Source organism: Hordeum vulgare, unplaced genomic scaffold, assembly GCF_904849725.1.
Source record: "Hordeum vulgare subsp. vulgare unplaced genomic scaffold, MorexV3_pseudomolecules_assembly, whole genome shotgun sequence".
Lineage (NCBI taxonomy): Eukaryota > Viridiplantae > Streptophyta > Magnoliopsida > Poales > Poaceae > Hordeum > Hordeum vulgare.
The window spans coordinates 80185-96263 of NW_025422525.1; the positions used below are offsets into that span (position 1 = coordinate 80185).

General features: G+C 44.2%; 1 protein-coding gene across 1 annotated transcript; it reads right to left on the reverse strand.

Moving 5' to 3' along the window:
- Nucleotides 1-7092: 7092 nt before the first annotated feature.
- LOC123418980 lies at nt 7093-8602 on the reverse strand. Its single transcript, XM_045107103.1, has 3 exons — nt 8539-8602; nt 7710-8354; nt 7093-7628 (listed from the first exon to the last, which is right to left on the reverse strand). Exons 1-3 carry the CDS (start codon nt 8542-8544, stop codon nt 7371-7373), a joined length of 909 nt encoding a protein of 302 aa, XP_044963038.1. The 5' UTR covers nt 8545-8602; the 3' UTR covers nt 7093-7370.
- Nucleotides 8603-16079: the final 7477 nt, after the last annotated feature.

A 16079-nucleotide genomic window follows, 5' to 3' on the forward strand; every position in this document is an offset into this window, starting at 1 on the left:
CTTAGTATATATGTGACTTTCAATATTTATTGACTAATATAAGGCTATGTTTGTACAAGTATAATATATTTTATGTGTCCATATATATTAAAAAATCCTATCAATTATCGTATAAATAGACGGGCACGGCAACGAGCCAGCAACCCTTGTTCCTTGCTCGCGCTTATGTGTATGCACGCTGCACCCAGACCAGTCAATCGGCTGGGTCTCTTCATATTGGACCTAGTCAATCGATCGCCATGCACGCGCGCCCCATGGTTGGACGCATGCACCCAAGAAGCCCATCCAATCCCTTCTCTTCTAGCTATGCCCATTCATGCAGCCAGGCACGCCTTTGATAGGTAGGGTGGTTTGGCCGGTTCGCCTGCGGACTTTGATAGTTTTGGCCGTTTTTCCTATATGAGGACAATTTTTTAGATGGGTTCTTTTTACCGTCCCGTCTGAGGCTATCACAAGAGGCCCGGCGGCATCCGAGGTCATGGGTCCTGTGGAGCGGGGGACCGTCCCGGCTGGATCTAACTTGTCGCACTAGGGTTGCAGCGGCGGCGCTCCCACGGGCGAAGAAGACGAGCGATGCATCTTGTCGGCGAGGAGACTCGTCGGCGCAACAGATGGAGGACCAGAGCCTCAACCGCCTTGCAAACTCATCTCCTGCTATCAAGCCAAGAGTCGTTGGTAGGACGGGATGCTAGTAGGGGTCCTGGCAGAACCTGCTCCGGTTCGTCTAGGCTGATCTGAGGGAGCGCATGAGAGAGAGAGGGGGAGGGAGGGAGGGAGAGAGAGAGATAGATAGATAGATAGATAAATAGAGAGAGAGAGAGAGAGAGAGAGAGAGAGAGAGAGAGACTGACTGATGGGGCAGGGTCGGTTGACCCGAGCCAGCCCACTTAAGTGGATGGACCCACTGTCAGAAGGGCAGAAGGGTAATTTGATAAATCTAGTTAAATTCAAATAACGTTCAAACTTCAATGATTTGCTCACAAAATTCTACACACCCAAAAATAAATAAAAATATGCTACACACTCCTAAATTTATGAGCAATTTTAATATAACTTTTGTTTTGTGCTTAAAGAAAACTTTTCTTTCAATGAAAAATTCAAAGATCCTTAAGTGGAAATGATTTGAAATTATTTTTATTAAAATTAATTTCTTGAGGAAAATATATGGGAAACTTTTTATAAAGGTCAATTATATGAACTACTTGAATTTCAAATCATAACAAGTTTATTCCTCATTATAAATGTTTATGAAACCCTAATAATACACATTTACTTAGGAAAAATTCTCAAAAACACTTTTAAATCAAATTTTGGGGATTAAAAAAGGGCATCTCATTATATGCATAATAGTATGAATTTGGATATTAAACATTGTCGTATCAGACAATGATGCTGATTTTCAGAACCCGAAGTTCGCGGGTCACTCAAAGATTTAGACTTCACTTTATCTCAGTCTCAAGGAAAGTTCATTCTTGCATATCAACTAAAGTATTTTACTACAGTACTTTTAAAAACTTTATTTTATTTCTGCATGATTGATTGGTTGGTGAAACGACAGACTGATTGTTGTGGTGGAGGTTACATCGTACCGGAAAGTTAGGACTAATAACAATTGTTCCACGGCTTATAGAGCGCCGTATTTACGCGTCAACCAAAGGTTCTGGTATGGGCCGGAGGGGTCATAAGTATCTTCTTCCTTATAACATATTCTCGGATACGCTGCCTGGTTGGGTCGTTGATACAACCAACGTGCGTGGGAACGCCGTGAACTTTCCCCGACGGGTCCGATGAAGGTAGTGATGTCTCGAGTGGGGTGACAGAGATGGATTGGGGCCCACGTAGGCCAGGGATCTGATCTGTCACGACAAGGGCGAATGTGTGGGGTTGAAGAATACTCGGAATGTATCCAAGAATCTCAGACATGACAAACCACACTCTGGAGTGTGAAACTTGTATCAGGGGTAATGCTACTTTTGGGAAAGGTGGCGCACCTGTGCAGAGTGTATCAAATTGTGACAGTTACATCCGTGTTCCCGAAAGAAACTATGTTCGCGGTGGAAAAGGAACCTTAACTGATTCTCAAACCCGTGAGGGCTGACTAAACTTGTTGTGTGACCCTCGTTACTCAACCCATCCATTGACCCTTTGCTTAGATTTTGAGGAGGTCAACAATGATGTCAACGATAAGAGCACCAAAGGCCCCAGGAATTCTAGTACGAAGCGCCAGATCTATGCGCAGGAGTAGAAGGAGTCGACTACATCATCGCATACGGAACTGATGACAATAGAGAAGATGAATCAGAGGAGTAACTGAAAGTGAGACTAGACTAGTATTAGAAGGTAACCTAGTCGAGCAGCTCTAGTATCTAAATTGTTGGGCTATCATGTTTCTCAGTTAGCTTTTACAAGTGTTAGGTCAACTATCTCAAGTTGAGTACGTACCGTTTGATCTTTATTTGATGTCTGAGGAAGAGGTTGAACAGTTTATGCACTTTTGGCTTGTAATATTAAGCGTTCTGTAATATTAGTGGACCGCAATATTTCTGTTGTACTACTCTGAGGGATGTAATATTTATGCAGAAGGACTTCCATGAGTGTTATGTCAATGAATTGTGCACTACGCATGCAGGGTTGTACGGGGTCACCGTGCCACCCCTCTTGTCGCCGACGAGACTGTCAGACGTGAGAGGAGAGGGGGACAGGGGCGGCGGCGCTAGGGAAGCCTTAGCTTGGTGGGGTGAGAGAGTACCCGTTTGTGACTGACCCACTTCTGTCCAAATCATATGACCTATTTTTTGGTTCTCAAGTAAAAGTGACCATTTATAGATTACTATTAGAATGCACGTGCGTTGCTACGGGCTACAATGTATGTAAATAAATTAAAAAATAAATAAATAAGGTCATCTTCAAGGTCGAGGTTTATTTCTCACTCGTACGTTCGAGCGTGTTCAGACATCAAACAGGCACACTGTCTACAAACTCCGGGCTCCCTCAAATAGAGTCCATGTGTTAGGGAGAATGTGGTTGTCCAGACTATGCACAATGTTATCTCCAAACATGCGATCCCGACTCAAAAACGTCACCCCATGACGCGCTCTTCCATTTTCATGCCGAATTCTCCCCTTGTCCCTCGGTTTCCCTCCGTAGCAGGACAATTCTCATTGGAGCCCTCTTCTTTAAAATCGGATGACACCCATCTCACCTTCGTCATGGCTTCCTATTTCCTTCACACCCTAATTCCGCATGCATCGCCAAGGAGGAGTCCCCCACTAGCTATCCCGCTCTCCTTCCTAATCACCACCCCTAGTATTCATGTTGATATACCACCGGCATCAAAGAGGCCGAGGTTTGCGCCGCCTATGATGCCCGCGAACCAATAAGGAAGATCCGATGTCTCATGTGCCATTGTTACCGTGTCCTTTATTAACTCATGAAGCAAAACCGCTTGCTCATGCAATTTGCTCTACAACTTCGTTAAAATTGAATACTCCAATCGAGCCATCTGGAACAAATCGCACTACAGGATCAACACCGCAAATCATTACCGACAGAAACTTATACAACAAGCATCATTTGGTTAAAATAAAACACCACACCTAAAGAAAATGCCTACATAATAGATCATTTGACATATACACCTCCACCATCACTTACAGTCATAGCCGCTCCGTACTACAATGACATCATGTGCAGCGTGTCCGTACTACGCTGATGACTCAGAATCTCCTTCACTGCGGTTATCTACACAATCGATTACTACGCCGGTCTTCTTCAGGTAATGAACCTTGGTGTGGTCTTGCAGGAGATTGTGCCGACCCCAGCTTGTCATGTTCTTCTACTTTCAGTAGAGCATCATGTTTGAGCTAAGAATGAGGCCTTCAATCTGACCAAAGGAAATTCTCAAGTATGGTCAGGAGATAATACTTGTGGCACTAAAACTATGCTCTTGCGAGGAACTTTGGAAGTGCATATTTATCGAACTGATAACTGTTGTGCTACAGACCATAGCATAGATGCTACGTCTACTGCTCCCCTGAAATGGCATGAGATGATTGTGCCATTTCGCATTACAGGAATATAAGCTGACTAACTGCTAGTGAGTAAGATATATGTAGCGCGTAGCAAACCCCCTACAATGTACATTCCTTCTTTTTCATATCACACTACAAAAATAACAGTGCAAAATAAATAAAAATATGTAGCAAATTGGATGGCAGCCTGCAAATATTCTTGTAACTTAACAAGAAAGTATGTGACATATCACGCTTATATATTTTCTTCAAGCAGATATGGACAAAGAACATGTTGTATATTGTCCCAAATCTTCCGGTCAGAGGGTATTGCCTTTCTGAAAAGTACTCAAGACCATATTTGTTCTGTCAAAGTAACTACTATTGACATGAATGAAGAGGTCATAAAAAATATGAATGAACGTCTTTGAAAATAAAATTTCATGAGAGAGTACATAAAGAAATATTGTTTTGAAATATACTCTGTTCTGGCTAGCATGTGGTCTCCTCATGTTCATTGAGAGGTCACAAATCAGCGGTGAAAATATGTTGCATGAGAAAGGATAGTGCACGTTTTTTAAACGCTAAAAATACATCCCACCATGTGTTGGATGCTTTAGTGAGGAGGCTGCACATGAGGAGAACATGACCGGCGACCAGCCTCGATCTCGCTCGGCCATGCAGGACATGTCAGAGCAGAGTAATGACAAGAGAATAGACATGTACTTCACCATGGCAACCCGAATCAAGAGAAGAACATGGGCCACGGCCAGCTCGCACCTGATCTGGATACATCCGGCCAATGCTGAATTTTCAAATGCCACGGCCACACGAATCAAGATTAGTAGGTAGTCGGACCATGATCTGGATGTGTCAGTCCTCGTCCCGGCTTCCACATGGGCCCCTACGACGCTGCCGCAGTTCGGCAGCAGCCCATGCCCCCAAGCGCTTCATGAGTTGTTGCAGTCGTGGCCGAGCGAGATCTCAAGGTGACCTCGACGAAGGCGAGCGAGGCGTGGCGTCGGTGTCGGCGTCGGCATCGGGCGGGACGGGGCGATGTGTGAGGCCATGGCGACGGGGTTGGTGGGGGCGCGGCGGCACCTGGATGGCCGGGCCGAAGCGGAGGAGCGGCGGTAGGAAGGGGAGGCTGGGAAGGAAAGATGTGGTGATTGGGGTGCGGGGGCGAAGGACGTGCTTAGGTTTCATCGTGTTCTTTTTTTCACCATCGGTTTTATGTGGGGGGGATGGAGTCAGAGGTGGGATAAAAAAAGGACGAAAATAAGCCGGGAGCGGTAGCTACCAACTCCCAAATTAGGAATAGAGATACCAATCTCAAAAATCATTGTTACCAGTTCCTCGCGATCATACTACCTTACACTGATGTAAGTGGATTAAGCCCTAGGTGTCATAAGGATTGATTTTCAACATTTCAAAGACAAGATCGCCGCTAAGTCTTTTTTTCTTACAAGAACGTAAAAGCCTCCAGTGCCATGTTACAAATTGTTCAGCATCTCATAATTTTTTTTCCTTCAGCAAATCTCTGCACGGTGAAAATATTGTGTTCTCGTGGCAGCAAAAACCTCGCAAATAAAGTCCAAATTAAATGCATAGCATCTAGCCTGTCCAGGGACGAATCACCGTTTTTGGAACTTGGTCGTCTCGGTTTTCCTACGGACAGCTATAGTCAAGTAGCATGAAACATATATATACAAGATACTTAAAATTCGACAGATAATTTGAAATGGACGAACTAATAATTAAGTACTTCAACCGCTCATCAGAGGAGATGACGTCGTCGTGGCACTAGGTGTCGGCATTGTTGGCGGCGTATGGTTGGCCCGTACCCGAGGCCTCGGCAACATCATCGTAGGCGCTGCACTTCTTGGTGATGGTCTTATGATGCTTGGATGGTGGGGCAGTGGCACCCTTGTGCCCCACCTTGCGGCGGCGCTCCTCCTCCAGCCTTGGAGGAGTCTCCGAAGACTTCTGAACCAAATGGTACGTCTCCTCAAGCCTCCGATCGTCAGCTTCATAATCACTAAGACACAGTGTCCACGATGAATCGGATGTGGCCGAATCAGTGTCCTCGACCAAATTGGACGACGAGCCGGGGGGACGGCAATGACCGAGGAGTCGCGCTTGGCATTAGCATGTGGTAAGCAGTTGGGGATCCTGCTGGCCTGTGCTGGACCATCTTATTGGGGGGGGGGGCATCGCCTCCGCCGGTGAGGGAATGGACTCAGAATTTGGTATCTCATCGACTTTTTGGACTTGTAGCGACGTAGCGCACGGCTCTGGCGGCGGCACTCGTACAAATAGGCAAGAGTGGAGAGGCGGGAAAGCAGCGAAACGGCGGGGAGAAGAAGCGGGAAGGTGGCGGAACGGCGGAAAAAGGAGGCGGGAAGACAGAACAATATAATGGCGGGAACATGAGGTGATCCTTGTTAATGATATTGTGAAGGCGTGAACGATATGGTCAAACTACGAAGACGGATAAGTTGAAATAACCGTGTGCGATATTTCGCACACGATTAGTCATGAAAAAAATCGTGTGCGATATTCTATACAAGGAACACGGCTGCAGAATTCGGTAACGGCTTTAAAGTTGTTGTGTAACCGACGTGCATGTCACAACGCACACGGAATGCTACATCCGTGTGTGATGGGAGGGTGTAATTCGTTTCTTATTATTGATAACAAGGGATAATATTGCAGATATAGTAAAGTCTACAAAAGCCAATTGAAAACATATGTGTATGGAGCTCAGGGAAGATTACTTGTAAATTATCGTGACAAATTATTTGTAACAATTACTTTAGGTGTAGGCTTGGCATCACTATCAGTCTGTGGTTCAATATTATTATTGTGTACGTCCTTTTCATCTGTCTTAACACTATCCATTTTCTTATGAGGGATGTTGATGATGTTGCTAAAAAGAGCCTCACCTACATTCTTTTCCATGTGCATAACATAAACGTTACGGGGAAGTTTTAGGTCCTTGGAGTGGGGGAGTGTAATGTTGATATGTTGATACCGTGCTAAAACTTTTGGATGTAAAAGCAACGGAGCAGATACATGTGTGTAAGGAAACGGGTGGTACAACTTTATTGCAAGCCATGGGCGCACATTATTACATGCACATACACAAACACACACATTACCCTTGAAAGTAGGTAGATCGAGCTGCAGCCCGCAAAGTGGGACCCCATCGTCCTTATTCACCACGTACAAACACACACATAGCCAGCTAGCATAGCATGCAGCTGGGGTTTAATTGGAACGTACATACGTGCTAGGATCTGCAGGTACGTACGTGTGGGATCGATGGGATAGAGTAGAGCTGCTAGCAAGGTGGATGGTTCATTCGGGCGCGACCCCGACGTAGGTGCCGATGGCGACGAGCCTATCCCCGGAGCTGCCGAAGAAGGCGACCGCGGCCGCATCATCCAGTGCACCGTTGTCCGGCAGCGGCACGCTAAAGGTCTTAGTCCCTGCAGATGGGTTGCGCCCGAACGTGTGCGAAGCCCCCTGGTTGGTGTCGAAATTGAGGAAGGTGATGCCATAGGTGTCGTAAGCGCCGGTGATGCTGCTCACGTACTCGCTTTGGTTCATGAAAATCTGCACCACATCACAAGCATGCAAAAACTAACTAAGTATACTTGTATAGTAGACAAGTAGAAAGGAAATTAATTAACGTACGGTATGCTCCTCTCCAGCTTTCTTGCCCCAGAGGGGGACACTAATGGCCTGGTCACTCTTGGTAAGGTAGGTGAAGGAGAAGCCATGGATGCGCTCGCTGCTGTGGATGGTGAAGCTCTCCAGCTTGCACGGATCGGCATCTGGCCTGATGTCCCGTGGTGCGCCGCTTTTGGCGCCCCACTTACCGACCTTGGCGGGCGAGCCTTTCACGTAGACGCCCAACGCCTTGAGGGTCACGTCTGAGCGGCCAAAGAAGGCGACCAACTCGCCTTTCCCCTGCGGCAGCGGCAAGCTGAACTCGCCTCCCTGCACCGGATACCCGTAGGTCTTGTGCTTGGTCGTGTTCGTTTCTAGCGTGAGCGATCCGATGCCCTCATTGTCGAAGGTGCCGCCCACGAGCTTGAGCTGCTCGCCTTCCCTCATTTCAATGGTGTTGGGATTCCCGCTGTTGCTGCCCCAGATGGCGCTCTTGACGCTGCTCCCCTGCTGGTCCACGTATTTGAAGGAGAAACCTTTGATGCCGCATACCCCAGGAGATTCGACGCTATAGATGGTGATGCTCTCTAGGCGTTGGGGCCTGCTTTCGGCGTTGATATCCTGAGGGGATCCGTCTGGTGCACCCCATGCACCAACCTTCATCACAACCTAAATGCATCACAAATTCATTAATCAACATCCTGCACATGCATTTCATTTCTCTATACATGTATACATCCATCCAACTCTAGCTAATTGATTCATTGGTATTTAAGCGTGCCATGTTTGTATATATAAAACAGCTACGGTAAAGAAAAAGAGGTTACATGCACATACTACCCATATTTCTTACCGCCATCTTTTTCTGGAGCTACTTCAACTGCAAGTCCAACTCTGAAATGTATGTGTGTGTGAGAGTGTGTTGCGATGGATCGTATGATCAGGCATGGCCGCCTATTTATAGCGAGTTTGCGCCCAACAATGATACTATCTGCATGCTACAGTTGGCATCAATTAGTCACATAGGCTATTAATTGCATGGAGTGAGTAGGTCACTAATTAATAGCTTAGACTTATAGAGTCCGTTGGTTCAATGAATCCTAAGCCTATGACACCCCGCTACCGACTAGATCGTGATGGCGCGCGTTGTGGCGCCGGACCATTTTTTCAATAGATTGTTTGGATTTTCTTACAAATTTATATGGAGGCAACAAAAAGTATCACATTGTTACACCCCATCCATTCTGACAAAGCGACCATAGAAATATTTAAAAACATTGACGCTAGAAATATGTGAACTTCTTCACAAAAAAAATCAATTCATTGCGGTTATTATAGTTGAGAAATATTTCCGAATTCACAAGCTAGCTAGGTTAATCCAAGTTTTTTATCGTGTATTCACATCAATCACAGCCAACAAAAGAAGCACATAATTCTTTTGCGGCTTGATGATCCGGTGTCCTCCTCTTTTACACACCAACATGATCCAGATGGAGCATGGGTGACCACACTGCTTGTTGGCCAGTGGTGATTGTACTATTCCAACTAATTTGTGGTCACGGATTGAGTCTGATGCATTCCCATGGCGCCTGCTGATTGTACCGTTCCAATTAATTGGTGGTCACAAAATGAGTCAGATGCATTCCCATGACACCTATCAAGTTATAGTTGGATTTCTCGTGCTGCAATTAGGCCTTCCGTAATGCATTGTATCTTAGCGTGTTATCCTAGGTATGACTAGGATCTAAGAAACAACCATCCTAATGCATTGTTTCTTAGAGGTTGTATCTAAAATAAGTTGCATTAAATGTTTTGGGGCTAATACTTGCTTGTGATTGGGCTAGCATCTTTTTTTGCCTATGATCTCGTGCTAGAGCCGTATGTTATATAAGATACAACTACACTCTCTTTCTTCATTAACTATGGTGCCACATAAGCAAATTGCCTATGATACCGCGCTAAGATACTCTCATTACGGAAGGCCTTAGTTGTTGGTTGCAAAATGAGTCACGTGCATTCCCGTTTACTTAGCCTATGAAGCTAGCTACAGCTGGATTAATTGATCATGGTGCCTCTACTATTCGAATTTATTGCTGGTCTAAAAGAGAGTCAAATACATTCCCATGGCCTTGTTCTTAGGTTTTGCATATTCTCAGTCAAGTTTCTTCTTCTCCGTGCGAAGCGATATGGTGGAAGCCATCATGTTTCTCCATCAGCATGATGATTTACGCTTGGTTGATGTTAGCGAGATGGGCTCACTGTTCGCGGAAGTTATCGTTGCCTCTCATTTTCGAAATGCTGGGTCTAGGTTGCTGGACACATATTGAGGAATCGCAGCCCTCGCAGAACACACTACTAGAAAAAAGGCTGTTAGTGGCGCACATGTTTTGGATACTTATGGCGCACTATAGGTGCGCCACTATTATCACGCCACTACTAATAAATAGTAATGGCGCACGCATGGTGCGTCACTGTTAATATACATAACAGTGGCGCATCACCTGGTGTGCCATTACTAGGCCTACAAGTGCGCCACTGCTGTGGGTTACTAATGGCGTATTTTTAGATAATGCGCCACTGAGGTGTTTATTTATGTGGGCCACTAAAATGCAATATGGTGCGTCACTACTATGAATATTAGGAATTATTTTTTTTGCTTTTCTGATATTTGCAGAGGTTACAAAATACATTACAACACAGAATATAAACAGCACAACATATAAACAACAGATTTATCGAATACAATAAAAGATTAGTCTCCGAATACAATTCATCATAGTGATACATATATAAGTGATGTAGAAGTAAGTTATACATATTCTATACAATAGTTTCATAAAATATCATGACATCATCTCGAAAATAGTGATACATAGTGATGTAGAAGTAATCATCATAGTCAATGAGACATCATATAACAAAAGTTGGTCACTAGTCATAACCACAACTCCTCCTCATCATCATCGTCAACTCTAACACATTGTAGCACATCATCACATCATCTCGGAAATAGCTAATAATCATCATAGTCATTACCGCCAATACTATTTAATATCATTTTCGTCAATGAGACATCATATAACAAAAGTTGGTCACTAGTCATAATCACAACTCCTCCTCCTCATCATCATCAACTCTAACACATTGTAGCACATAATAACACATTGTACCTAGGACCTACTCCTCTGCTTAGGTAGAATATCATAAAACAAGATAGACCCTGACTCTCCATTATGGAGAATGGAGATGATCTTGTCTCCAATTCTTGGCCTATGCACAATGTTGCTTCCGAGTAGCTCTCTACGATTGACCATACATTTTTTCCAATCTTTGATTGTCATGACTTCATCGGTTTTAGAAATCCGGTATGGACAGGAGTGATGCAGATACATAGGCTGACCTGGCCGTGCTGGTCGTATCATCATAACATCAACGCGACCTCTTGGTAACATCAGATGAGGCACACAATCTTGCGGGATTTTCTGTTGAAAAACATAGTATTAGCTTTGTAGCTAGCAATGTAGTTTAGTTTTACAAGAATTTATGCAAAATATGCATGGATGTCGTAATAGTAGAAAATCTTACCATGCAATCTCCATGCATGTTACCGTAGTTCACCACGTGCACTGGTGGCACATATTGACCATAATGTTGGGGAGTTTGCTGATAGGTATTGTAATTCTCAAAATTATTGATAAATGCGACAAGAAGATGTTTCACCTTACAAGTTAATTCTGCTTCATCATTGTAGTAATAGGTTCTGCCTACCATTTTCCGTTCATTTTTTGAAGAATGAAAATAAGATATCAATGGAAATAAGTTGTCAACTATTTTTAAATAAAAAATATAAATTACTTAATAAATGTGGTGGAGAAACTCACATAATGGTAGAACTGGAGGCGTACGCACATCGACGATATTACCTTCAATTTCATCTTCCGGACGAATATCAAAGGTGATAAGCATATTAGGCTCAAATGCATAAGCCTTGCATAGTGCTACCCAAGTTTTGCATTCAAAAAAGGAGTAGGTGTCTACATTGTACAATTTTACGGCAAAAGTATAACCATGCTCGGTCCTCAAGTGAACTATCTTTACCTCCATATTTATTTCAGTACTGAAACCAATTTTATCCAACACATAATGTCTTGCATCGCAGGGGATATGCTAGTAGAATAGTAAAAAATAAAAATTATAAGTTGAAGCAAAAGAAGTCATGCTTAATTACGAATAAAGACTTGTCATTGTGACTTACTGTATCCACTTCGAAGTCCTCATCCAGCATGATGCTGAAGCGCCTATCATCAACTAGGTAAGGCGTGTCGCAAAGGCCGTGCTTATCTTGGCTGTATTCGCACATAACGAATTCCTCTTCGTCGTCGGACATTTCCTAAAATAGAGAAAATTTGGGCATGACATTTACTAAAAAGTGGACATATGGAGCGTCTGAAATTTGCCGAAACGGAAATGAATCAACATTCTGACAAAACATAGGCCACTCGGATATAGCAACAATGAACAAGTACAAAAGATGCTGTAAAATAGAGAATATTATGAACAACATCTCATGCCTAACCATATTGCAAAATTTCTTATACCAAAACATAGGCCACTCGGATATAGCAACATTATAAGTCTCTTAACCCCTAGATGCATTGGTAGACCCTCATACCAAAATTACTGATAAACACTACTACTATCTCCTATCCACATATATTACTTTAGATGGATTGAATAACCTTTGGACAAACTTTAGGTGAAAATATTACTATCTACTATAGAGATAGTAACTTAGACTAATAATTCTACGTAGTTGCACCATTCATCCATCCATCTAGCAAGCAACTAGCACCACTAATCCATCCATCAAGCAAATCATATACGGAGTACTACCTACCGTCAGCATACATCCATCTATCCACCATCCATGTGTGTAACTAGTAGTACAAACTATATTTACATTTCTGCCATATGAACACACCTATAATAAAATTATTTCTGCCATATCAACACAATACTATCAATACATCTATATGAAAATTTTGTCTGCCATTTCATCACAATACAATCAATACATCTATAGAACACATCATAGCAAATCAGAGGAGCTGCTCACAGGAGAAAACCACTTCCAAAAAATCAGAGTCGGGCCATGGGGAGGGGGGATGAGGGTGGGGCGCCGTTCGCCGGAGTGGGTCGCCGGAGGGGCCGGACCGGGCTAGGAGCTCGCGGCGAGGGAGGGATGGACCCGTAGGGAGGAAGGAGGCGTTGGGATCGGGCCGAGGGAGGGGTGGAGCCCGTGGAGAGGGAGGAGTCGTCGGGTTTGGGCGGAGGGAAAGATCGCCTGAGATGGCCTCGGCGGCCGCGGCGACGGCGGTGGGGGGCGAACCCTAGAAGCAGCGAGCGACAGAGGAGAGAGAGGAGCCTGGTCGAGTGCGTGAGGAGCCTGGGGTCGGGTCGAGTGTGGGAGGAGCCTGGGGTCGGGTCGGTGGCATTTTGCATGTAATAAGAGCAAAGATTGTTAGTAGTGGCGCACCGTAGGTGTGGTGCGCCATTACTAGTTAAAACTAGTAACGGCGCACTTTCCCCTGGTTCACCACTGCTAAGTCTGGAAAGGGTGTGGGACGAGGACAAAAACTAGTAATGAGCACCGCACAACAGGTGCGTCATTAGTAATATGGCAAATAATGGTGCACCTATATGTGATGCGCCACTACAATATAGCAGTGGCGCATCACATACATGATGCGTCATTAATGTCCATATTAGCTATAGCCGTTTTTCTAGTAGTGACATGATCACCAGCGACACTAGGGGAATGCAGTGTCTCGAGGGATGGCAAACTTCATATATTGTCCGACGGAAGTTCCGGTGCAAGCACATGAGGCGAGTGTCAAAACCAGATTGCGAAGGGGCCAATGCATGTATGTTTATCTCTTAAGTTTCAACTTTGAATGACATGTTTATTCTTATCCTGATGATTGCAGTGGGCCACCCGCACTAGTAGGAAATATCTTAGCAGTGGCCTGGCAATTTGGCCCTTAGTGGCCTGATTTAGAACCGCCACTGATTATGCGACAGGTAATGGCTACTGGTGGTGTGTGGGATCACACGCTACTGATAACAAGTTATTAGTTGTGTGCTTTCGTTTGCGCACGCCACTGATAAAACCAATTCTAGCGGCGTGACCGTACAATGCACGTCACAAATATCTATAGCATGCGAGTGGCGAGCCATTTATGTCATACACCCTTGCAAGATATATGAAAAACAAAAGAAATCATGGACGACGATTTGGTTGTCCTCTTAAATCTCCACGATGATGCACGGGAGGGAATCGCTCGGGTCGACGCCAGATTCCCTCCGGCTGGCGCTGCCTACTAGTGAGAGGGGTGTGACCCAAACCTCACGTCGCATAGCCGGGGACAAGTGCCATTTGCACATGCTTCGCTTGATTGCAGCGGTCCGTAATCTTGGATAACCCGACAAATAATCATATTTGAGAATACGAAATGAAGCAGCAGTAAGTGTTCCACTGACAATAAAAATGTTCATTTATGCTTATGTAATCATATTTTTGTTACTCTACCCAATTTACCTAAGGGCATCCCATTTATGGTATTTAGTATAGCAGTTACTTGATTTCCTAATTAATTGAAATCCTTGTTAGCACTCTTCTCCGTGACTATGATACACTGCATACAAGAAGTGTCTAGGTGCACCAAACTCGCGTAATTCTTCTATGTTGCGGAACATGGTGGCCTGTTGGTAGAGAGGCACGTGAACATTTCATTAATGCACCATGTATACAATCTATAATGACAATTCATATCCCATGTTGCATGTTCGTTTTTGCCATGGCTTATTATTTGTCTTGGCACTATGGATTGGTTTTATTTACTGAATACATGGATGTGTATGTTGTCATTCCAAGCCAATTTGTGTATGTTAACCTTACTTTTTTTTATCTTAGTATATATGCGACTTTCAATATTTATTGACTAATATAAGGTTATATTTGTACAAGTATAATATATTTTATGTGCCCATATATATTATAAAATCCTAACTAGGTGACTATGATACACTGCATACAAGAAGTGTCTAGGTGCACCAAACTCGCGTAATTCTTCTATGTTGTGGAACATGGTGGCCTGTTGGTAGAGAGGCACGTGAACATATGCACCAAACTCACCTTCCTTTTTTATCTTAGTATATATGTGACTTTCAATATTTATTGACTAATATAAGGTTATGTTTGTACAAGTATAATATATTTTATGTGTCCATATATATTAAAAAATCCTATCAATTATCGTATAAATAGACGGGCACGGCAACGAGCCAGCAACCCTTGTTCCTTGCTCGCGCTTATGTGTATGCACGCTGCACCCAGACCAGTCAATCGGCTGGGTCTCTTCATATTGGACCTAGTCAATCGATCACCATGCACGCGCGCCCCATGGTTGGACGCATGCACCCAAGAAGCCCATCCAATCCCTTCTCTTCTAGCTATGCCCATTCATGCAGCCAGGCACGCCTTTGATAGGTAGGGTGGTTTCGCCGGTTCGCCTGCGGACTTTGATAGTTTTGGCCGTTTTTCCTATATGAGGACAATTTTTTAGATGGGTTCTTTTTACCGTCCCGTCTGAGGCTATCACAAGAGGCCCGGCGGCGTCCGAGGTCACGGGTCCTGTGGAGCGGGGGACCGTCCCGGCTGGATCTAACTTGTCGCACTAGGGTTGCAGCGGCGGCGCTCCCACGGGCGAAGAAGACGAGCAATGCATCTTGTCGGCGAGGAGACTCGTCGGCGCAACAGATGGAGGACCAGAGCCTCAGCCGCCTTGCAAACTCATCTCCTGCTATCAAGCCAAGAGTCGTTGGTAGGACGGGATGCTAGTAGGGGTCCTGGCAGAACCTGCTCCGGTTCGTCTAGGCTGATCTGAGGGAGCGCATGAGAGAGAGAGGGGGAGGGAGGGAGGGAGAGAGAGAGAGAGAGATAGATAGATAGAGAGAGAGAGAGAGAGACTGACTGATGGGGCAGGGTCGGTTGACCCGAACCAGCCCACTTAAGTGGATGGACCCACTGTCAGAAGGGCAGAAGGGTAATTTGATAAATCTAGTTAAATTCAAATAACGTTCAAACTTCAATGATTTGCTCACAAAATTCTACACACCCAAAAATAAATAAAAATATGCTACACACTCCTAAATTTATGAGCAATTTTAATATAACTTTTGTTTTGTGCTTAAAGAAAACTTTTCTTTCAATGAAAAATTCAAAGATCCTTAAGTGGAAATGACTTGAAATTATTTTTATTAAAATTAATTTCTTGAGGAAAATATATGGGAAACTTTTTATAAAGGTCAATTATATGAACTACTTGAATTTCA

Bases quoted from the DNA above. Each gene is read 5' to 3' on its own strand.
- LOC123418980 (XM_045107103.1), bottom strand. The intron at 7,629-7,709 runs GTACGTTAATTA...GATGTGGTGCAG, and splicing joins AAGCTGGAGAGGAGCATACC to ATTTTCATGAACCAAAGCGA.